Source organism: Drosophila gunungcola (assembly GCF_025200985.1).
Source record: "Drosophila gunungcola strain Sukarami chromosome 2R unlocalized genomic scaffold, Dgunungcola_SK_2 000004F, whole genome shotgun sequence".
In the NCBI taxonomy this organism is placed as follows: domain Eukaryota; kingdom Metazoa; phylum Arthropoda; class Insecta; order Diptera; family Drosophilidae; genus Drosophila; species Drosophila gunungcola.
In genome coordinates, this window is record NW_026453167.1 from 1631592 (window position 1) to 1654259 (window position 22668).

The 22668-nt window shown below is 40.2% G+C and overlaps 7 protein-coding genes across 9 annotated transcripts; 1 reads left to right on the plus strand and 6 right to left on the minus strand.

Moving 5' to 3' along the window:
- Positions 1-35: 35 nt before the first annotated feature.
- Positions 36-1845, minus strand: LOC128254015 (lysozyme 3; the record flags this gene model as incomplete). The annotated part of the gene is made up of 3 exons (XM_052982779.1): positions 36-600; positions 658-834; positions 1686-1845. Coding segments are annotated over 3 exons (597 nt in total), but the record flags the coding sequence as incomplete, so codon positions are not given.
- On the minus strand, positions 1819-2564 carry LOC128254153 (lysozyme). The gene is made up of 2 exons (XM_052983010.1): positions 2244-2564; positions 1819-2183 (listed from the first exon to the last, which is right to left on the minus strand). The coding sequence occupies exons 1-2, from the start codon at positions 2485-2487 to the stop codon at positions 1948-1950; spliced, it is 480 nt and encodes a 159-aa protein (XP_052838970.1). The 5' UTR covers positions 2488-2564; the 3' UTR covers positions 1819-1947.
- A 292-nt stretch (positions 2565-2856) lies between these two features.
- Positions 2857-3684, minus strand: LOC128254327 (lysozyme). Its single transcript, XM_052983351.1, has 2 exons — positions 3528-3684; positions 2857-3468 (listed from the first exon to the last, which is right to left on the minus strand). The coding sequence occupies exons 1-2, from the start codon at positions 3595-3597 to the stop codon at positions 3053-3055; spliced, it is 486 nt and encodes a 161-aa protein (XP_052839311.1). The 5' UTR covers positions 3598-3684; the 3' UTR covers positions 2857-3052.
- Positions 3685-4453: 769 nt separating this feature from the next.
- On the minus strand, positions 4454-6968 carry LOC128254326 (lysozyme). The gene is made up of 3 exons (XM_052983350.1): positions 6760-6968; positions 4884-5054; positions 4454-4816 (listed from the first exon to the last, which is right to left on the minus strand). Exons 1-3 carry the CDS (start codon positions 6839-6841, stop codon positions 4584-4586), a joined length of 486 nt encoding a protein of 161 aa, XP_052839310.1. The 5' UTR covers positions 6842-6968; the 3' UTR covers positions 4454-4583.
- A 365-nt stretch (positions 6969-7333) lies between these two features.
- On the minus strand, positions 7334-8280 carry LOC128254325 (probable elongation factor 1-beta). Its single transcript, XM_052983349.1, has 2 exons — positions 8105-8280; positions 7334-7983 (listed from the first exon to the last, which is right to left on the minus strand). The coding sequence occupies exons 1-2, from the start codon at positions 8182-8184 to the stop codon at positions 7389-7391; spliced, it is 675 nt and encodes a 224-aa protein (XP_052839309.1). The 5' UTR covers positions 8185-8280; the 3' UTR covers positions 7334-7388.
- A 464-nt stretch (positions 8281-8744) lies between these two features.
- On the plus strand, positions 8745-14829 carry LOC128254323 (far upstream element-binding protein 3). The gene is given in 9 exon segments (XM_052983345.1): positions 8745-8889; positions 9086-9174; positions 9247-10377; positions 10992-11150; positions 11214-11737; positions 12341-12437; positions 12439-12603; positions 12662-13141; positions 13555-14829. Coding segments are annotated over 7 exon segments (2517 nt in total). The 5' UTR covers positions 8745-8889; positions 9086-9096; the 3' UTR covers positions 13025-13141; positions 13555-14829.
- Positions 14830-17404: 2575 nt separating this feature from the next.
- LOC128254324 (protein DEK) lies at positions 17405-22513 on the minus strand. Of its 3 annotated transcripts, none has more exons than XM_052983348.1 (11): positions 22398-22513; positions 21661-21904; positions 20487-20962; positions 20005-20425; positions 19838-19938; positions 19596-19772; positions 19339-19527; positions 19195-19279; positions 19017-19138; positions 18807-18959; positions 17405-18529 (listed from the first exon to the last, which is right to left on the minus strand). In XM_052983348.1, the coding sequence occupies exons 1-11, from the start codon at positions 22398-22400 to the stop codon at positions 18515-18517; spliced, it is 1986 nt and encodes a 661-aa protein (XP_052839308.1). In that variant the 5' UTR covers positions 22401-22513; the 3' UTR covers positions 17405-18514. The 3 variants fall into 3 exon arrangements, with proteins under 3 accessions (XP_052839308.1, XP_052839306.1, XP_052839307.1); XM_052983346.1 differs by lacking the exon at positions 22398-22513 and adding an exon at positions 21988-22118; XM_052983347.1 differs by lacking the exon at positions 22398-22513 and adding an exon at positions 21988-22117 and having other exon boundaries at positions 19017-19135.
- Positions 22514-22668: the final 155 nt, after the last annotated feature.

Genomic DNA, 22668 nt, shown 5'->3' on the forward strand with positions numbered 1-22668 from the left:
GGCAAGCCAATGTTAGAGCCAAGCTTTAGCAAACGTAAGTCGAAATCCGGATATATTATTGAATATGTACTACCAGTATGTTAACATGTTGACTAACAAATTATAAAAAGACGAGAGCATATTAAAGTAGTTTTCATATACCCCTCTAATATATATTATATATATATATATATATATTTAAATCTATAGATTCCATGCCTATATTGGAAACTGTTCAAGCGGCAAACATAAGCAATGTTTTGATGTATGTGTGTGTATATGTGTTTCCAAGATTGTTTTAAAAACAAAAAATTATATTTCCGCCAAAAAAAAGCGGCAAAGAAATTAAATAAAAAATCAATTATGTTGAAGCCGACTTTTCTTTTGCTTGGATAATTTTCCCTTCTGCCAAACGTTTCTTGGCTTTCAGGCATTGGTTGAATACCTTTCCGAAGATATTGGGCAGCTCTCCGCGACATTGTAGATTGCCCAACTTGTGGAGGGCTCCGAAGTCCAGGCAATCGATGTGATCATCTCCATTGCAATCCTGACCGTGCTTAAACATATAGTTCTGGACCGTGTTGGCTGCGCAGTGGGGCTGATTCACGCAGTTGGTGAAGGCTGAATGATGGATTTATGACTGGGATATACAATTGGACAAAAAAAAAACAAACAAACCATCATCGGAAAGTTCTGAATCGGTTGGCAGAGTAAGTTTTCCCGCCTCCACCCAGTAGCCCCAGGTAATCCGGAATATTCCGCAGGCCCCATTCACACAAATTGCGGATGCATTGCAGCCACTCATTGTTTCGCACAGACAGTCCAGGCAATCTTCCGTGACCGGTTTGTTTTCCACTTAATGCACAGCAACAAAAAATTTAACATAATAGGTGAATTAGTTGGTTAGTTCTAAATTTTCTGAAGTTTTTTAGATTCATCAAAAAATATAAATCTGTATTCTGAGGTTTAAAATTTTTGGTTAATGCAATATATCTAATAATCTTCATAATCTTCCTTCAAGGGTTTGTTTCTCCGAAAAATAAAGTTTTTTTTTGGAATTTTAGGCTAGTGGCAAGAAAAAACTTGTCTTCTGAAGTACTTTAAATAATTAATGTAATATTTTAGCCTTGGTTTTTTATTTTTAATTTACACAAAAGAAAACAAACTTTTCAAAAAAAGTTAATATTTTTTTTTTACTTAAATTTTATAAGTTTGTTAAACTTATTTTGGTCTTGGCTTTGTTTTTCACTAAAAGCACAGAACCAAATATTTTACGAAATCGAATAATGTTTTCAAGATTTTATAAATTTATGCTAGTGGCAATAAAAAATCCGTATTCTATAGTAAGTAATTATCTTTTGGTACTAAATACTGATGAATTAGCCTTGTTATTGGCTTTTTTCTTGGATAAATAAAAAAATAAATAAGTAATGAAATTATATATATTATATTTTGTATTTCAACTGCGCTTTCTTAACTCAGCTAGTGTACGGGAAAAGTGAAAATTGGCGGATGTAACTGCCGGCTTTATAGTATAAAGCCATTCCGACAAACTGGCTTTAGTTCACTACAAGTATACTGCGAACGCAAATGGATTACCATAATTATAGAGCACTCTCTACTACGTTTTAAGCCTCACATAGCACAGTGGTTTCTAAATTAAAATTTTTGCTTTTATCTAGCTTTTGGAGATGAAAAGCACATACCCACTTGGTTGGACCCACTGTGCACCAGTAGACACAAGCAAGTCAAGCCGACGATTAATCGAAGCATATCTGAGCTTTGATTCCGATCGAGAATAGAAAACCCGACCTGTTGCCGCCGTGTTGACCACAAAACTGATCTTAGTTGGCTGAAAGCCACTTGTTTATTAATCAAAATGAAAGCCTATATTAGCAATGCAATTTTCGCACATAAATTACGTTGACTCTTCCTCATAAGTTAGTTACCAACTACTAGGTAAGGGGTTTAGTTTGACTTCTGAGGCTTTCCATCCCGAATAGCGCTTCTCAAACAGCGATTGAAAATATTCGCGTAGGTAAAGGGCATATCCGCTTTGCAATTGAAAGGACCCATATAGTGAATGGCTCCATAATCGTAGCAGTCCTCCTTCTCATCATTGTTACAATCTTGTCCGTACTTGACCATATAGCTCTGCAAAGTGTCCGCTGCACAATAAGGATCGTTGGCGCAGTTGGTAAAAGCTGCAGGATAATAAATAGGTAGGGGTTAAATTATCTAATGGTTAGCCGCTCAGTTCTTACAGCTATCCGTCAAGGGCGAATCGCCTGCAATTGTCAATCTTCCCGAATCCACCCACTGATCCCAAGTGATCCTAAAGATGCCACATGCCCCATTCACACACACAGCGGTGGCATTGCACCCACTCAAGGCCTCACACATGCAAACCAGACATGTTTCTGTAATGGGTTTCGCTTTCTCAGCTGCCACCCATTTCCCGCCAATTATTAGGCCCAGAAACAACAATAAAATATGTCTACAATGCATTGTTCAGCTGCGAGATCTGTATTCACTTCCGATTCGATGAGTTCTGCGATTGATCAGCCACTGAAACGTTTTCAGCAGCGACTACTGACTTTTATTAAACACTGCGCTGAGAATTAGCTCTATCAAAAGTGACTAATGGCAGTAATAGGAAATAGGCAATAGTCTAGTTTTCAATTAGGGGTGATTCCCGGTCGTTATTTATTTGCCATAAAAATGCCTAGTTTATTAGCATGTGCGAAATTTATTTCGAAAAGATGTAGTTTGCTTCAAAAGTTTATGAAAAATACTAATATTTTAAAAATTATATTGCAAATTATGAATTTATACTTACAAAACCGAACAATTTGTTACACTTACATATATCTCAAGTCTATTTTTGAAAGGATTTGTTTTATTTTAAAGGCTTATAAAAAAGAACAAAGTTATTAATTTAATATTCGAAAAAAAAGACAAAAATTCGTTGTCGAAAAGTTTGTTTTCGTTTCAAAGGTTTAATAAAAAGAATGCAGTTCTTAAAATAATACATGAAATTAGTTTTTTCACTCAAAATAACGAACAAATTGTGTCACTCAAATCCCTCAAGCTCGTATTTTTCGATGCACTCATCAAAAGCATTTTGAAAATTGTAAGGTGGGTCCACTTGGCAGCCATAAGCCCCCATTTTATGAATTCGGGCGTAATCGTGGCAATCCATCTCGCCATCATCATTGCAGTCCTGACTAAACTTCTTCATGTAATTCTGCACCAAATCAGCGGCACAGTGCGGATCATTGGCACAGTTGACGAAGGCCTTATCCGAGTCGGGATGCTCACCATTGACGGTCAGTTTTCCAGCATCCACCCAGTAGGCCCAGGTGATGCGGAAAATGCCGCAGGTGCCCTTTTCCGGACTGGTGCAAATCGCCGTCGCATTGCAACCGCTGATGGCCTCACAAATACAGGTGAGGCAAAGCTCTGTCACGGGTTTGTCCAGCACATGACCTGTGAATACAATTTGTTTATATATATACTTATTTTAAAAATATTTTTGGAAAACTCACCTTGACCTTGCACCAAAGAAGGCCACCGCGTCAGCAGTATATAAAGAAAATATCCCAGTAAAACTCTCATTTTTCCGCTTGTTAAAACAATTGCACCCAACACCTCTGCATATAAACCTGCGAATGGTGCTGGCGAATCCAATGAACTGGTAACTTGCCCGGTAAATCCGTCAAACTAGCGGGCAATACCGGTTTCTAGGGCGCATCCGAAAGCGGCTGCTACCCCTTATTTCTCACTTAATGTTTTAAAACAGAAGCCGCAAACTGAAAAACTTTCATTTTATCAGTTTTTATAAATCCCTATAATTTAGTATAAACTGTTAATATTAAAGCCCTCAGATCATATAGCCGTTACATTCCAACAAAAAATGTAATACATTTAGCGTGCAACATATTTTTTCTTTACCTAAAATAACTTTAAAAAAATTTTACAACAAATATAAACGTATAATTAGCAAGCAAAATATTTAGAAACAATTGGTTATTTATTACAGACTCACAATTCTTAAGAGTTCCAGCTAAAAATTATGCAACGTTTAAGAGTAAAAATATGTTATAGCGTGTTAAAGAGGCTGATTGAATTTTTATACACTGTGCAAACTTTACAAAACAATAAATCGACACACTCAAAAACCAAAATTACATTTTAGGAAAAATTAACCTGTGTTAAAATAGGTAAAATGTCCTTTTCTTAACGTAATTTTTCCTAAAATTTAGTCCATTTCGTGCAGTAATTATGCTTATACCCTTCAAGTCCTGCCTTTAAACATAGTTTTGCAAACTATCTATATTTTAGATGTCAGTACTTTTTTTTTAAACAAGTATATTTTATCTAACGTTGATCAACCAATTTAATGGTTATAAAACGTTATTTATAACTATGTGAGATGTCAGTAAAAAACTAAAAACTTAATTGAAAGCTATGATTTATATTTATTCTCTTGTCGTATTGTCATTTATTATCAATCTTCTTCGAATTCAAATGCATTGCCATAAATTATTAATTATTACATTATTAAAATTTAATTAGAACATAAGTTTAGCAAGATAATGGGATTACTTGCTGGTGCGAACGTCGATTTTCTGGAACGAATTAAGGCAGTTGGTCAGCTGCGTCTGGTACTGATAGCTCAGCTCGCCCTTGCACCCGTATCCTCCCAACTTGTGGATAGCCGCAAAATCATAGCAATCGATGGCATTATCACCATTGCAATCCTGTCCGAACTTGGTCATGTAATTCTGGATCGTGTTGGCCGCACAGTACGGATCGTTCACGCAGTTGGCATATGCTGTGCGGTAAATAAAATGTTCATGAGATATATGAAAAATTTATGAAAAAAAAGGAAGGGATTTTACCGTCCTCCGCCTGGGGACTCTCGTTGCCCAAGGTCAGCTTGCCGCCGTCGGACCAGTAGGCCCAGGTAATGCGAAACAGGCCACAGACTCCGCCGCCGCAGTAACGGGTCTGATTGCATCCACTGATGGCCTCGCAGATGCAGCCCAGGCACACATCAGTCACCGGCTTATCTGTTTGGGGGTAAAAGATCATTCCAATCGAATCAGTTCAGTTCAGCTTTGCTGATTAGCAAGCGTAAATATTGCCAGAGCAAAACTTGAATTGTGTCACACATTTTTGCCCAGATCATGTCATCGCTTTATTCAGAGATTTCGGTAATGTTTGGATTTTTGAGAATTATAACAAGTTAATATCTTAGGAATTTCAGCAGCACGCAGAGAAAAATTAAGAAGTTATTGCTAAATATCAAGTGGTGAGACCACCAAAATATTTTTGAAATTAAAATAAAGTATTATTTTTAATAATTTTCAAGTATAAACCTCAGTTTAATACTTTAATCTGTATATAGTCAATATAAGTATTCTAAGTATTATAAGTATTCAACAAATCAATAACTATAAATTTCATTTCTCCGTGTAAGCTGGCTCATTAAATTTCCAAAATTTTATTAATATTATAAAAATCCAAGGAACAAAAAAAAATTCCACTGGCTGCACGCCCATGAACCTGAAAATATAATACACGCCGTTGAATCTGACAGCCTCACGTCCACATCTCATTTTTTACCGAACTAGTTTTGCAACTTTCAATGGCAACATTGAAGCATCTCCGTAGAACAAATCCGGCAGCCCGTAGGCGGGGATGAGTCAATAAATCGGCGTTATCAAGACCTTGTTCTTGTAATTAAATTTTGTATTTTTAACGAGTATTGGTATTGGCAATTTGCAAAGTGGAGAAGATTGGCTGACAATCAAGCACAGCATGTCTTCTAGCCTTCTGCCTCACCCACACGCGCAAATCTGGAGGTTTCTGAGTTCACTGACCTATGCAAAACAATCTTGAAAGACTACAAAATTGGGTCAAGATTAAAAATGGTTTATCACGCTGCCAAAATAACAAACGAAAATAAATTTGTGTTATTTAAAATTGTTTCATTTAAATTTTAAAATGCTTATAGCAGATTCTACTTTATATATAAACATTTCTTAATGGGTTTTCCTTGCACACACGCAGGCAGAGATAATGCTTACAATCCGACGTCGTCATAACAAATTGTCACGAAGGTGGGATTTTCATCAGGCTAAACAATAGAGTACTAAATTGCACTAACAAATTTAATTCCGGAATCGGGGAATTTTTTTTAAACTACATCCTTTTTTCAAACGCTTTGTGTTAATTAGCCATTTAAACAATTAGTTTATTAAACAGAAATCGTATTAATTAATGCCCATGATTAATACATAATTTTATGAATATACAACCAATTAACTTCCGCTTAATGTAATGCGTGTTTACAAATCGGAAGTAATTTCAATGGCAATGTTGAATTATTAAAAAACCAAAGCATCCAACGGCCCGTGTTTCAAATGATAGTTGTGCGATTATCGAATCTGAAACCGATCCAAAACCCCGGAGCAATAATGGACGTTTGTCAACTTGCAGATACTTGTTGTATGCAAATGCTGACAAACACGATGGATAAATTTTTCTGGGAAATACGTTTAAGAACGAAACATGCCTTGGCGCAGAACAAAAGAAACAAATATCTATATAATTGATAATTAATGTTAATGAATGCAGACGATCAGCTATTTGTGTTTCGAGTTAAAAGCAAATCTCAGCAAATGCGTAACAAATTCGTCTCGAGAACAATAACAAGAACGGAAATGCTCTCGCCTATATATTTATTTATTATATTTGATTTATTTGACTCACCCTGGGCTTGAATGAGAGCAGCGAATCCCAGGCACAATAAAGCGCCAATGGCCAATGTGCAGCACAATTTGTTGGCAGCCATTTTAAGCAGTACTTTTGTCCGAAAAAGATTTGTTTTAAACTGCAATTTAATGAACCGCTAAACAGTATTCTCTAGAGGTGTATAAAACCGAAATCTATCGAGCTGTGCGATCAACTGAGCTGGGAATGCTACGAGCGTCGCTTTTTTGTTGACAAAAGCTCACCCGAAAGCTCCCAAACAGAAGACTTAAGCTGAGAACTCGAGAGAGTGGTATTATTAACCAAAGAGATAAATACAATAATATTCTTTGGTTTGATTTTAAAAGCATACTTTAAGGTGTCAGCAGTTAATGTACTGAGTGCTGCTTTAATAACACTTTGCAACAAATTGTGTAGCTAGACCAATAAAAGCTAGAGTTTAACAAGAAATTGTTCTGTACTAAAATGTATTGGCTGAAAATTTACCTTATTACGATGACCAAATGATAGGGTTGGGTGACTTTGATCATTTTTAAATGATCTAATATTATAGAAGCAAAAAAAGGTACCTCCATTTCTATGTTACTTTGCTTTGCTCAAGTTTATTGAAAATATATGAATCTCAGTGCTTAGATCTTGTTGAAGGCAGCAATGTCGACGGACTGCACGAAGTCCTCGAACTCCTCGATCTTCTCCTGCAGCAGATCGATGGAGACCTTGTCGTCTTCGATGACGCACATGATCTGCAGCTTGTTGATGCCATAGCCGACGGGCACGAGCTTGGAGGCGCCCCACAGCAGACCGTCCATCTCGATGGTGCGGACATGTTTTTCCATCTCCTTCATGTCCGTCTCGTCGTCCCAGGGCTTGACGTCCAGGAGCACCGATGACTTGGCAATGAGGGCGGGCTTCTTGGACTTCTTGGCGGCGTAGGCGGCGACGCGCTCCTGCTTGATGCGCTCGGCCTCGGCGTCCTCCTCGTCATCGGATCCAAATAGATCCACATCATCGTCATCGTCGGCGGCGGCTGGCTTGGCAGGAGCAGCGGCCACGGTGGGCTTTCCACCGGCCAACTGGGGCAGAGGAGCTCCAGTCCAGGCGGCGCGCTCCGCGGCCTCGAAGGAGGCGATGTGACGGTACCAACGGGCCACATTCACATTGTCGGCGCCGGGGGCCTTGCCCAGAGCCTCGAACACGGACAGATCGGCTTTGCTGGGAGTGTATCTAAAAGGGTTTGAAAGGTAATTGCAATTAGTCTATGCAAATACATAGGTGAAATCTTCTCATTTGCAGACGTGGTGTGGGTGGACATAACCTCACTTTCCCGCCGCGTGCAGAATCTCACCCGCTGATGTAGCTGTTGTCGGCCAGGAAGTTGTTCAACTCCTTCAGTCCCTGCGGGGTCTTCACATCACCGAAAGCCATTTTAAATGCGTTTTTGTGGGGGAAATTCGCGTTTAACTAATCTGTAGCCGTGCTCTGCACAACGTTGCCGACGAAAGAAGAACTATTGGTGGAAAAACATCGATCACACAATCGAGTAATCGATGTTTTTGGAACCATCGATTGGTACATTGGAGGCATTCCCCGTTAATGCAATTTTTTTTAATTTAAAACAAAAATTGCACCAAATAGATATTCGAATATTCGTTGCTTATATTATTTCAACTTCCTATTCCGATCAAAAATGAATTTACATAAGAATTTTTTAATGTTTCTTTGCGGATGAGAACTTCTATAGTAGTGCAAATAACGCAATATAAGATATTTTACCACCCCATGTCAACAGTATTCAAGCACATACTAGTAAAAAACCAAAAGCGCTATTATTACCACTTAAATTTTCCCGGCTTAAGAGAAATATAGGTATTAATGTAGTTAAATTAGAAATTTTATTGTAAAAATATTTTGAAAAACACCGATAGTATTTTACATCATCCCGGGTAAATCCCTCACAGTGCGCAGTGTTACCGTTCACGGAATGCCTTGAAAATCCAGGGGGCGAAAAAAACGCCACCAAATCCGTATAATGCTACACAATTTTTTTGCAGACGCATAATTTTCACCGCAAAGCCGAAAGGAAAGTGCAGAAAACGTGTTAAATAAGTGCGAAAGACGGCAGCCAAACAAGTAAGCAACGCAGGCGTTTCAATAACAATTTAAAATAGCCTTGAGAAAGCCGGAAAAAAACGTGAAAACGCACACAGCGGCTTTTGTGTGAAATACTCTCCCCTTTTCGGCTATTGAATTTTCAACTCGTGCGGGGCTCATTAGAACGAAAAAAAAAGTGTAATCCGGCAAAGGATCCGTATTATATATCTTGTAGGACAATCCGAGATGAGCGAGTTCCAGACGCAGCAGGCGAGCATTAGTCAATCGCAGGCCCTCGCGCAGGCAATCCAGCGTGCCAAGCAGGTGAGTTCCGGAAGCGGAAGAGGAAGCGGTGTGTATATCGATGTTCATTATTTATCCGTGCAATCCATGCAGATTGCGGCCAAGATCCAACCGAGCCAGCAGGGCGGCGGCGCTCCCGTGGGTCCATCACCTCCAGCGGTTGGGGGCGGCGGAGGAGGAGCACCCAGCTTCAAGCGGCACAACGACGACGGCGACAGCGGTCCCGACTGCAAGCGCTCCTTCGGAAGTCCCGAGTACGGCAACAACAGCTCCAACATGAGCAGCGGCAGTGGAGGAGGCGGCGGAGGAGGAGGCGGCGGCCAGAGTGGAGCCAGCATTACCCAGGCCATTGCCCAAGCGGCGGCAGTGGCAGCTCGACTGGCCGCCTCCGCAGGAACCAGCTGCGAGGAGCAGATCCGACTACCCGACTCCGTGGCCGGTGCTTTCATGGGCCGCGCCAGCAATGACACCATCACCCACATCCAGGCGGAGTCCGGTGTCAAGGTGCAGGTCATGCAGGATCAGGATCGCGTCATCATGCTGCGTGGCCAGCGAGATACCGTAACCAAGGGTCGCGAGATGATCCAGAACATGGCCAATCGGGCCGGCGGCGGACAGGTGGAGGTTCTCCTAACCATCAATATGCCGCCACCAGGACCCAGCGGCTATCCTCCCTACCAGGAGATCATGATCCCGGGCGCCAAAGTGGGCCTGGTCATTGGCAAGGGCGGCGACACCATTAAACAGCTGCAAGAGAAGACCGGCGCCAAGATGATCATCATCCAGGACGGGCCCAACCAGGAGCTGATCAAGCCGCTGCGCATTTCCGGCGAGGCGCAGAAGATAGAGCACGCCAAGCAGATGGTGCTCGACCTGATTGCCCAGAAGGATGCCCAGGCTCAGCAGCAGGGCGGTCGAGGCGGGGGTGGCGGAGGCGGCGGCGGAGGAGGTGGCGGCGGTGGTCCTGGTATGGGATTCAATAACTTTAACAACGGCAACGGTGGCGAGAGCGTCGAGGTCTTTGTGCCCAAGATCGCGGTGGGCGTGGTCATTGGCAAGGGCGGTGACATGATCCGGAAGATCCAAACCGAGTGCGGCTGCAAGCTGCAGTTCATCCAGGGAAAAAACGACGAGATGGGCGACCGGAGGTGCGTCATCCAGGGCACTCGGCAGCAAGTCGAGGATGCCAAGCGCACCATCGATGGACTGATTGAGAATGTTATGGTAAGTTTTGGGAGTTCGTGGTTTGCCAAATATTTCTCAAATGCGTTTGTTTGTGTGTAATTTAAATATCAATGCGGAGACCTTTGCGTTGTGTAGACTTCGGTTTAAAAATAATAACATAGTTCGTAGACAAAACACTTTAGCTTCATAAACTCAGACTATCACTTCTCACCATCATTGCCCTATATTCAGATTTGTTAAATAACCCTTGAATATGCTGGATTAATATTCTACAATTACAAAATCAATGCGGTGACTTAATCAAACCCGAAAAGGAAAGCAATGCAATCAAATTAAGAAATCAATGCAATTGTATAAAGAAATCAATGCATTTACATAAAGAAATCAATTCAATCATATAAACAAATTATTGCAATCATATAAATAAATCGATGCAATCATATGATTAAATCAATACAATTAAACTCGACGTTTAAAAGGGTTTAATAGTATCAAATTGAAATAATCGAAAATAGCATACATAAAATATTAAACAAATTTAGTTCACAAACTTTAGCGTTGACTTTCTTACAATCACCGCTTTACATTCAGTCAAATTTACAAACCTTTTAAGATTCTAATTAGTTCGTTACCTTAACCTTGTTGTCTTATAGCAACGCAACGGCATGAATCGTAATGGAAATGGAGGAGGCGGCGGTGGCCAAGGAGGAGGTGACTCCGGAAACTCCAACTACGGCTATGGATACGGCGTTAATCACGCCCAAGGCGGACGGGAGGAGATCACATTCTTAGTACCCGCTTCCAAGTGTGGAGTAGGTTCACAGACGAGGCCTCTACAGTTCAAAGCTCTCTAAATTCAAACCCTTTCCCGGCAGATTGTAATTGGTCGAGGTGGCGAGACCATCAAGCTGATCAACCAGCAATCCGGAGCCCACACCGAAATGGATCGCAATGCCAGCAATCCGCCCAATGAGAAGCTCTTCAAGTCCAAGGGTACCACCGACCAGGTGGAGGCAGCCCGCCAAATGATCTCCGAGAAGATAAACATGGAGCTGAATGTCATTTCCCGCAAGCCCATCGGTGGTGGAGGAGGCGGCGGCGGAGGAGGTGGTGGCGGAAATTCTGGCGGTGGTCAGAACAACTCGCACCACAACCAGCAGCAGGGCGGCTACGGTGGGCCCAATCAAATGCAGGGCGGTGATCCCAACTCGGGCGGAGCCTACCAGCAGCAACAGCAGCAGTGGGGCGGACCCTATGGCCAGCAGGGATGGGATCCGTCCGGACAGCAGCAGCAACAGCAGCAGCAAATGGCCATGGCAGCCAATCAAGGAGGAGCCGCTGCAGCGGGAGGAGCAGCTGGTGGACAGGACTACTCTACACAGTGGATAGAGTACTACAAGTAAGTGATAGCAAGTGCAGAAAAACTTAGGTTAAATGAAAAACACAGCTGGTGTTACCAGGCGTTGAGTTCGGTTCTGAATAACAATAGGCTACAAATTATAAAAAAAATTTAAAAAAAAAACAGCTTAAACCAAATGGCAGTAACAAATACAATATACAATATACAATATAAATCTAAAATGAACATTAAAAAGCAAAACATACTTTTGGAAAGCCCTTAAATACAAATATTGCTGATGGCTTTCAGCAAATTAAGTTTTGTTTATAAATGTTAAAATCTTTAAATGCGAACTGAAAAGATGAAAATCGTAGAATGAAATCCAAACTAACAAAACAAGCACATATTTATGTTCTTTTTGAGCGAAATAGATACAAGTGCGTCTTATATCAAACACAAGAGCTGAGGCATGGCTGAATTCTCAACACTATCGTTGTTTTCCATTGAATGTGCTTATTTTAAAAGCTTTTTCATTATTCAATTTATAAGATTTAGCCTGGATATGCTAAATTGACAACACTGCATACAGCACAGCCATCGTTATATATTGTTTAGTATTGTCACTATTAGATGGTTGTATTAACCTTTTTCTATCCCCTTCAGACAAATGGGATGCCATCGCGAGGCTGAAATGATCGAGCAGCAAATGAAGGCCAAGCAGGCGGGCGGCTCCTCAGGTCCTGTGCAGCCGCAACAACCGCAGCAGCAGCCTCAACAGCAGCAGGCAGCAGCAGCAGTCGCAACAGCAGCAAGGAGGCGGCGGCGGTGCCGGTGGAGCCGACTACAGTGCCCAGTGGGCGGAGTACTACCGCAGTGTGGGCAAGATCGAAGAAGCCGAGGCCATCGAAAAAACGTTAAAGAACAAGGTTTGTTTATAGATATACCCTTCGCTTTAAGCTTACTTATTAATTCCATTGCCCTTAGCAGCCACAGAATGGAGCACCGAGTGGCCAGAACAATGCGCCCAATCCCAGCCAGGGTGGACCCAATCCCGGCCAGCAGCCGAATCCCGCTGCGGCGGCAGCAGCTGCCGCGGCTGCTGCGGCGGCGGCCGGAGGATATGGACAGAGCATGACGCCCAGCCAGTACGCCCAGTACTCCCAGTATTATGCGGCGGCGGCTGCAGCTGGTGGCCAGCCGCAGGGAGCACCTCAGCCCGGAGGCGGAGGACAGGGCGGTGGACCGCCTGCTGGCTATCCAGGCGGTTATCCCGGCGCTGGCTACGGCGGTTATCCCGGTGCGCCGGGCCAGCAACAGCAGAAATCGCACAAGAACGACAAACACTGAGGACGCTCGGAGGGATCGGGAATGGCGGGAGTGGGGAGGAGATGTATGTGGGAGTGGAAGCGGACGCCAAAGTGGAAGATGTTGCGGTCGGAGGTCGGTGCAGGTGCCTTGCATGGGGTGAGTTATTGACTTATAAACAGTAGTTGATAATGGAGTGTGTTACTTGAATTGAATTGCCTTTGAATTATGCTTTACGTATATTTGCTTTACCCATATGCCTACCAAATGCTTGCCTATTTTTATGTATAAATACTCTACTTATATACCCTTTCTTATGTAATAATATTTTAGGGTCAGAAATTTCCATCTAAGCATATAGAAATTTTTATTTTGGATTTTATTGTTTTTTCTAAGAGGGTTTTATAGTCAATGATAATCATCTGTTGTGATTTGTATTGTAATTTCATATTTATTTGTGCCGTCCAAAATTGAATTTCGTAGGCTCATTTGGAAAATAATCTGACCCATGTTTTACATGACGTGTGATATCCTAACCAAATCTTGTTTACCATGCGTAAAACTCTTTGCAGTGATCTATTGTTCTACTATGTCCTATGTCTTTTATCCCCCACAAAACTAGCAAATCAGAACAGAACAAAATCAAATGATTTTTAATTGCAATAACAGCAGCAAAAGCAGAAGCGGAAACATCACCAAACAGACAACACACGGCAGAATGGAGGCGGAGGTCTGTGGTGAGAGGAGGAACCGGATCGATCTATCAGCCAATCAATCGGAGAGTGAAACATTGAACGTTTAGCTTGTGGCGTCACACTTTTGCATAAATGTAAATTAATATGATTAACACTGTCTATTATTTGGATAATGCCTATAACTTCCCCAATAGTTCGTAAGCGATTTCCCCGAGAACCTAAGTCTATCTATATATCTATTCATAAACGCAATCGAACGAAAGATAATGCTCTTGCTGTTCATGATCACCACTTGCATAGACACACTAAGATAAGCCAATTGAATCCGTTTTGGGTGTTTTGTTCTTTTTTTGACATCTGCATATATATCTCACGCATATATAATTTCTTTCACCGTCAATTCAGCGGGTGTTTTACTCTTGCAATGCAACCTTCGTGAAAATTCTGAAATGCAATAACTGAAATGCTATATCGTTAATAGTAGTACTGCAAAACTATCGATAAATTCATAACATTTACTCGATACTATCGATAGTAAAATTGATAGTAAGCTAAGAATAAAAATTATATTTATCGTTAGTACCAATCGGAAGTTTTGCAGCTCTAGTTAGTTCCAATACGTATATATAACATTTACAAGATAACGAAGTTTTTTACACATGAACCCATTTTCACATACTTAGCTTAGCATAGTTATAATAAATATCATTTGAACAAGAGATGACAGACGTGTGCAAATGATCATCTGTCTCTGCTGATCTGGTAAGATTTAAAATATTTAATCGAACCGTATATAACAGTTTTGAAAATTGAGGGCCTGGTTTAAAGGTGTCTTGTTAATTGATCTGACATTTTGCATAACAATATTTTCACCTTTCAGTTGTGGAGAACCCATGATATCATTTTCGTAGCAGTAAGCTAAAACTGAATTGATTTAAAAACTATTCTATATTTGTATATTTTCAATCATAAACTTGGTAAAAATATATTCTTAATATTTACCTTTAAAGAACTTATTTATGAGCAGGATAATCATGCCTGTGTTAATATCCTTATTACCAAATGCAAACATAAAGTATGTACTTTCAGAGGCCGCTCTTCAGACCAGTTCATAACAGAAATCAAACCCCAAAACTTTTTCACACAAACAAAATAAAACTTGAAGAAATACAAACCACATATTATAAAAGTGTCAAACTTGGTAAGATCGTGTGTTGTTATTACTATCTATTCAATTATACATATTGCAAATCAAACAATGAAAACATACCCAAATGAATGTAGGTCTACCATAATTTATAACATAACTTTGACATATAATCTAAACTAAGTTTTACGTCTCCCTAAAATATCTGATTGTTGCGTCAGCAGATGAACCATATTGTAACCGTTGTTCGGCTAGGCAGGATCAGATCGGGACTCCGATCCAGATCCTGATCCGTCCTGCAGTCGACAAGCATTGAATAAACATTTAATATACCGTATACTATATATCCATATACATACTGCCAGCATATAGCACTACGATGCTATATGTCCTATTGCGTTTCTATTGATTACATTTATACCTGTTACTTTTATTCAGTGGGTGTTCAGGATTCGGTTGTGGGGAAAGATTTGCTTTTTGAATACCACATTTAAACCACAGTTACATATATCTATATTTTCGATCAGTTTTTAAATCCTGTTCGGTCTGACTTTTATTTTGGTGCAATTTTTAAAACATGATATAGCCAAAATTAAATCCTGTATAACAAATATAACACGACACAAAGAAGTAGCGGGTATCTCACTGTCGGGACCTCGACTGTATCGATCCTACTTGATATATATTGCCAGCTGATTGTTTATTGCCATATTTGAAAATCGTTTATTGAGCGTATTTTCAGAGGTTCTGGGCCTTGGTCGTGGAACAGATCTTGGGGAACGGGACGGGCTTGTAACTTTTCCCAATCAATTGATTGCCACAGTCGGTATGCTTTTATATCAAACTGCACATATATTATACTCTTATTTGATTATCCTGAATATTCTATATACTATTCTGTGAAATTGACATATACATATATATATTTCTAAATATTTTCCTAGCGACTGCAACGATATTTAATTTCCCGAACAGTGCTCTACTGATTAATTCTGTGCTGTATATTTATAAAATATCGTTTGAAGGTATCATTTGCTTGCTATATAAGCGGTTTTACATTGGCTCCCAAGCCTGTTCTATATTTATATTTGGTATATTAAGAGTTACTCAGGTCTAGTATAGCAAGCTATCCAAAGCCCAACTCATTTTTTACACTTTGGCAGTTTGAAGCAGCATAGCTCAATTTTAATTGGTTGCGGGAAGTCGCTTTTCTTCTTTTCATTACAGCAAGGGTTTCAAGGTGTTCGTGGTCTTATGAATCAAGGTAAGTATGACCAAACCATATATTATTAGTAGTACTATACATTCAAAAACCCATTCCGTTGAGCATTTCTTTTGGGTCCAATGTCAAGCCGTTTATTTTTGCAATCAAATGATATTTTTGAAAATTTATATTTCTGCATACATTTTCATTATTTGATTTAAATTACGTGCTTTGATCTATTTGCAGGACCAATTGAGAGAAAAGTTCATTCTTCCCCCTGTATTATCCACATTCTCATTAATATATGTATTTTTGTCTCGAAATTGTCGTTGTTTTTTCTTTCAATTTTTTTTATATATATATTAACCATGATGCTTTATTTATTTTTACCAATGAACTTTAACTGAATCATAACTGACTATCTGTGTGTTTCAGCCTTATGTCTGCGTGATAGATTCCTATATCAACCCGGTCAATACCATGAAAGAATCTAGTTTAATTTTCAACTTATATTAAATCGCTTGAATTCAATTAAGTGCATTATAAGAAAACTGGTTTTATGTGTCATCATTATTAAATATTTAAATTTTCAAAATAAATTTCCCTATTTAACAAAAACAGTCTTTCTTTCTACAAACACGAGTTGGACCCAAAGCCCAGCGCGACCAAGAAAAGTAGACACACTTAAGGTTTTACTAGGATTTTTTCACCGCAGTAGTCTTCGCAACGCACAGCATTTCTCGTTTTGATATTGCTCCACTGTGTTCCGGTCAGGTCTATATTCGGGACGCCATTGTTCAAAAAAATTTGTATTTAAATTTTTACAATGGAGCGCGAAGAGGTAGGAAGATATATAAATAAAGTACAAAATAAATGCAAATTGAAAACCAGACTTTTTTAAGAAACTACAATGGGGAAATGTCTGCACCTCCTTTACCAATTATTAGGAAAAGACCCAAATTTTCGATAAACTTCCATGTTCATGTCCAGCTCGTTATTAAAAAAAATTCCAACGCGCCGTTTGTTTATTATTATTCTGAGTCCACCTAGTATTTTAGCTCTATCCATATTAAAATTAATGTTTCACGTTTGTTTGCTTGTCCAGGAATAATGGGTAAATTCAAATTGCTTACCGCCTAGAATTAAGGGCTGCACGAAATATCACATAGTAATAGCCTAGGAATAGATCACTGATCGCGCCCTTTGCAACACTGAGATGCCCAGCATGCGCGCAAATAAATTTAAATCTTATAAATTTATAAAAAAAAATATTGTTATTAATGTGGGAGGCCGAAATTAAGGATTTTAAATAATCCCAGTATTAAATTTTACAGCACAGGTGTTTTAATCCATCCCGAGAAAGAACACAAAATACATTTTTAGTTTTTAATTCAACGTACATCGAGTTTTTTGTTTTGTTTTGATATTTATTTACGAGTTTACTACAAGAAAACTTACATTGAGATGCGGCTGTGATAATATTCAAACTGATTTTGCTGGCAATTAAATTTGTTTTGTTCATACCGTTTTCTTTTCTATTCCTTTCTCTCGTTTAAAATTAACATACATCTATTTTTACCTTGTAAATATCTAATATTTAACTTTATTTTTTCTCATTCCGTTTTTCATTCTTGTGTTTGTTTATTTTTACTCACATTTTGTTGTGAGCTTGTCTCTAGTTGCGTTAATTAGCTGAGAAACCTTCCTATCCTCAATCAACCATAAGTCGAGCACTTAGTTGATCAGGAGTGAGGGGATGGGATTATCAGATAGGGTAATAAATTATATATCGGGAACATGTGCTGGTCACCACTAGCTCCGCTTTAGAGTGCCTTAAAATAACTCGCCCAAAAGACACTTTTATTTTGTTATTGCCAAAAACGCTTGCAATCGATTAAATTTAAATTGTTCTTCCATTCTCGTGTGTTTTTGTACTGCTGACAGTGTTTGAATTTTAGATATATATTCCAAGCCTTTGTAAATTTTTAATTTTGCTTTTTTTGTTTATTATTTCTTGTGCCTTAACTTTAAATACATAATTTCTTGTTGAACGTCAAATCAAAATGCACTACAGTTTATTTCTTTTATCGGATTTTTACAAGTTTCTCTGTTTTTTTTCTTAATTTACACACTTTCTGCAAGGCTGTCGAGAGCACATACTTTCAAGAAAATAGAAAATAATGTGTATGCGTGCGTACGGTTGGACAAATAAAAAGTTATATATACAAATGAATATATATAAGAATGGATAGACTACTGCCGCTGACGTTAGAATTAAGGTAAACTGCAGATAGCTTTTAGGAAAGGAGTACAAATCATATACTTATAGGACAACTGCTAAGAGTTACTTTTCGCAAACTATGCCAAACGTTGTTCTGTCTTGGCAAACAACTTGCAGACTTTGATGTCGCGGTTTGTTTTATTTTGTTTGTCTACAGGACCTGGACCCTCCCCCGTCTTCAAAGTGCAATCTTCGCTATTTAGTTTTATGTCGCAATTAACTGAAAAAGAGGAAAATTGAGGTTGTAATTAAGTACAATAAATATTAGAGCTGCAAAACTATCAAATGTGTTAACATTGAATATTTTTGGGCATAAGTAATAACCGTAGTTAAAAAATAAGGAAACACTGGATCAGAAAAAAAATCATTCTATTAAAAATCAACACAAACAAAAGACTTAGAACACAATCGAAAGTATCTATTAACATTATCGAAATTATTGATATTGCCATCGATTGTTTAGCAGCACTCAAATGTAGATAGAGATATAGACTTACCGCTTTGACTGTGGCCTTGATGAAATCTTTCTTGTCTGTTAGATCATAGTCTGGATATTTCGCATACACCTGCTTGCACACTGTTTTCATGGTAATCTCCTCGAGATTGGCTTTATCCAAGATCTCTTTGACATAGCCGCGTATTTGTTCATCCTGTAAATTCAATTGATTAGGCATTTATAATCTAGATATTTAGTGCTGGCTACAAACCGTTGGGAATGCCAGTTTGCCCTTTTTGGTTAGTGGCTCGTCCTCGTCGGACTCATCTTTGTCATCGACATCATCCTCTTCTTCGGACGATTCTTTCTTTGATTTTTTCGATCGACTATCTGCTAAGGATTTAATTAATGAAGTTTCAATGGATTTTGAACATTGTTTTTGATCGTACCTTTTCCAGCTGGCTTTGACTTGTTGTTAGCTTTGCTATTTTTCGCAGGCGTAGTGAGTTTCTTACTCTTTTTGGGACGTTCCTCCTAAAGCCGGATAAATAGGTTATAACAACCTTATGATTTATTATGTTTCACTAGCTTACCTCGCTTTGATCGCTGCCAAACTCCGAGACCTCCTCCTCCTCTTCATCCTCGGATGCATCATCCTCTTCGCTGTCGGAATCTTTGCGCTTTCGTGAAGCTGCTCCCCGCCCTCTGCCCCTTCGTCCAGCTGACGGAGGAGCTGCCGGTCGACCACGTTTGCCCACGGAACCACGTTTGCGTTTTGGGACCTGTAGGTTAAGATATTTGAAATACAGATTACATGGGTCATTAATAATTGTTTAACAGTGAAACCTACATCACTATCGGCTTCGGACACTTCAGATTCCTCTTCTTCCTCGGAATCGGAGTTTCTTCGGCGACTTTTGCGCGCCGGACGACCGCGACTTGGGACTTTGCGACCTGCTGCACCAGCTGCACCACCGCCGCCACCACCACGGCCGGCATCAGAATCGGAATTGCCAGAGGGATTGTACTAAAACAAAGAAAGTAGATGTCAGGCAATCCTTGGTTCTTAGCTTCTCAATAAAGCATACTTACATCTGAGCCCGATTCCGAGTCATCGTTGCGTTTCCTTTTGGGCACTGCCACTTTCTGCTCGCTCTCCTCAGAGCTGGAGAAATCTACATATGCGGACATTTCTGCAAGTAGAGCCCCATGTATGGTTATATATTGCTAAGTACTCTTAACCATTTAGATAAACCTACTTTTTCCTGCCGTGGATCGTCTGGGACGTCCGGTGGAATTGCGAGCTGAGCCTCTACCACCAGCGGCACCGCTCGACTTGCCGCTCTTGCGCTTCTTGTCCTCCTCGCTGGGCGGATCCTCCTCATCCTCATCCAGATCCTCTTCCTCGGGGTCTTCCTCCTCCTCGTCACCTTGCTCCAAGCAGAGCGATTCGTCGGGTTCCATTAGGAATTTCAGCACACGCAAAACAGTCTCGTTCTTGCTGCCCTTGCGATCAAGGGTAAGGATCTCGCAGATACTGCGCAGCCCCTTATTGTCCACCTTTTTGATGGCCTCCAGTTTTTTGTTGTACTCCGCTGAATCCTTTGCAAACTCAAAGCCGGCAAAGGAGCGCAAGTTCTTCTTCACGACATTGTTCTTGCCTTGGGCACCAAAGCAGAGCTGAAAAGTACAAGGAAAGTTAGTCAAATATTTGTAAAGGATAAGGTTTCAGTGAACTTACTGCATGCAAGGTCTGAAGGCCATCCACTCGGGTCTTGTTGATGTTCTCGTTGATGCGATCAATCTCAGCCAGAGCCACGACATTCTCATCATCCTCGGCCACCTCGTTGTTCTTGTCCAAGCCATCGTTCTCGTCTCCGTCAGCATCTCCGGCATCCTCATCATCATCCTCCTCCTCATCGTCCTCTTCCTTGGCCACCTTGCCATTCTTGGCCTTGGGCTCCGGTTTCTTCGCCTTTTCCGCTCCGGACTTTGGCTTGGCCTCGTCTGTGACATCCTTTTTCTTGTCCTCTGCTTCTGACTTTGATTTCTTCTTCTCTCCCTCTGCATCACTGGCCTTCTCATAGTCCTCCTCCGGCTCATCGCCATCCTCCGTGTTCTCGTCTTCCTTCTCGGAATCCTCTTCCTTTTTAGCATCCTTACTATTGGATTTCTTCACCGCCGGCGAGGGGGATTTCTCCTTTTTGTCCGCTGCAGCTGTGTTCATAAATGAAAATTCAAAGTAAACTTATATATTGCTTTTTTCATTAACTGTAATTTTTGGAGGTAAAAATAATTAAATATCAATACAGTTTAAGGTAGTTAGTAATTTTATTAAACAAAAAAATACCCATACAGACTTACAAAAATTTAAGGTACAAAAAATAGAAAATTAGTAAAATACTAACAAAAAAGTTAAATAACATGTGACTAATAAAAAAAAAGGTTAATATTAAAATATCTTCAACCTTGGGAAGTCCAATGCTAATTTGTTTTGGGAGCGCAAGGAACTATGAATATTGAAGTTTTGCTGTACCTCGGCATTTACTACGCAGAACCCATTTAAAGGATTTAGCATGAACAATAGCCAAGGAAAAGAGAAAATTGTTGATAGTTTTCGAGAAATAATATTTTTTGTAAACAAATTTTCTTTCTCTCGACCGGAGAGGGAATCGAACCGCATGCCAACATAGCATAACATAATAAACAACGGAGAACGACGCTTTAGACCGCAACGCCACATCGGAGCTCTCCCAACAAGTAGCTGAATCCCAACAAGAAAGTGGGGGTCAGAGAGAAAGAGAGAGAGAAAAGAGACCGCGTTTTTGAAACGCGCGCAAATTCATTTCATGATTTTTGTTTTTCTCTCTCGTTCTTCACACGCACACATGGCCAGGTTTTCTGCTTTTATTTACCTGCATCCGATTCGGTATTTGAAACAACCGCTGCTGCGTCTCCTTTGGTTTTTTTATCAGCGTCGTCATCAGTGGCGGCCGCAGTGGCGTCGACTTCAGCGGCGGCGGCTGGGGGTTCGGCTGCATCTTTGGGGCCCCCTTCGACTTTCGCTACCTCCCCCGCTGCGGCAGTTGCATTTTCCACCTCGCTTACCTTATCGGCGGCGTTTTCTTTGGCTGCCGTTTCTGTCGCTTTGTTAGCATCCTTTCGTTGCGGCAATGTCGATATCATGGAAAGATACAAAGTCACAATTGAATTACACTTGCTAATTTTTTGGCGGCCACTACCATGGATTTTGGTGCGTTTTTAATCGCAATTCGATTGTGTGCGTTTCTTTGGCTAGTTTGTGTATGCGTGTCTTCTCCACGAACCAGCGAAAGAGCGAGAGAGAGAGAAAGCAAGAGAGTTGGTGATAGAAAAAACAACATTGCAAATCTATGAGGCAAACGCACACATTAGCCGTCTCGCTCGCACTCGTTGATTCTGCTATCACAAGCCACAACGACGCCATGTTTATACACACAAACGAACGCGGGAGAGAACCGATAGTCGGGCACTTTTGGCTCCGCTCGTTGGCCGAGAATTTATTGCGCTCTATTTACACACAAAACACGCTTGTTAACCCGCCGTTTTCAATATGATTCGCCGGCACAGACATTCCAACGCCTTTTCCCAGATTTTTCACCTATTTACATACCATATTTCTAATGGTTTTTCTGTTTTTCCGTCAGCCGACACACATTCAATCTGGTCACTAGAAGAGGTGTCACAATCGATAGTATCGCAAGCGGCAGGTACTAAAAAATACCAGGCTTTAAACAGGGTGCTTCTTCGGTTGTACGATTTTGGCGGGCTTTTTAACTGGGTTGTTTTCTAATCGCCCAAAATAAATTCAGCACTTTAAAATTTAATTTATTGATTGTAAGTCAACATCTAAGCTGTTGAAACTTTGAATCATAACAGATGTA

Excerpts from the sequence above, each read along its gene's own strand:
- LOC128254153 (XM_052983010.1), bottom strand. The coding sequence starts at position 2,487 with ATGCATTGTAGACATATTTTATTGTTGTTTCTGGGCCTAATAATTGGC. Across the intron at positions 2,184-2,243 it reads TTCGCCCTTGACGGATAGCT|CTTTTACCAACTGCGCCAAC; the intron begins GTAAGAACTGAG and ends ATTATCCTGCAG.
- LOC128254327 (XM_052983351.1), bottom strand. The coding sequence starts at position 3,597 with ATGAGAGTTTTACTGGGATATTTTCTTTATATACTGCTGACGCGGTGG. Across the intron at positions 3,469-3,527 it reads TTCTTTGGTGCAAGGTCAAG|GTCATGTGCTGGACAAACCC; the intron begins GTGAGTTTTCCA and ends TTGTATTCACAG.
- LOC128254326 (XM_052983350.1), bottom strand. The coding sequence starts at position 6,841 with ATGGCTGCCAACAAATTGTGCTGCACATTGGCCATTGGCGCTTTATTG. Across the intron at positions 5,055-6,759 it reads TGCTCTCATTCAAGCCCAGG|ATAAGCCGGTGACTGATGTG; the intron begins GTGAGTCAAATA and ends ACCCCCAAACAG. Across the intron at positions 4,817-4,883 it reads GAGTCCCCAGGCGGAGGACG|CATATGCCAACTGCGTGAAC; the intron begins GTAAAATCCCTT and ends TTTACCGCACAG.
- LOC128254325 (XM_052983349.1), bottom strand. The coding sequence starts at position 8,184 with ATGGCTTTCGGTGATGTGAAGACCCCGCAGGGACTGAAGGAGTTGAAC. Across the intron at positions 7,984-8,104 it reads GACAACAGCTACATCAGCGG|ATACACTCCCAGCAAAGCCG; the intron begins GTGAGATTCTGC and ends AAACCCTTTTAG.
- LOC128254324 (XM_052983348.1), bottom strand. Across the intron at positions 19,939-20,004 it reads ACGATCCACGGCAGGAAAAA|AAATGTCCGCATATGTAGAT; the intron begins GTAGGTTTATCT and ends CTCTACTTGCAG. Across the intron at positions 19,139-19,194 it reads GTCAAAGCCAGCTGGAAAAG|CAGATAGTCGATCGAAAAAA; the intron begins GTACGATCAAAA and ends TTAAATCCTTAG.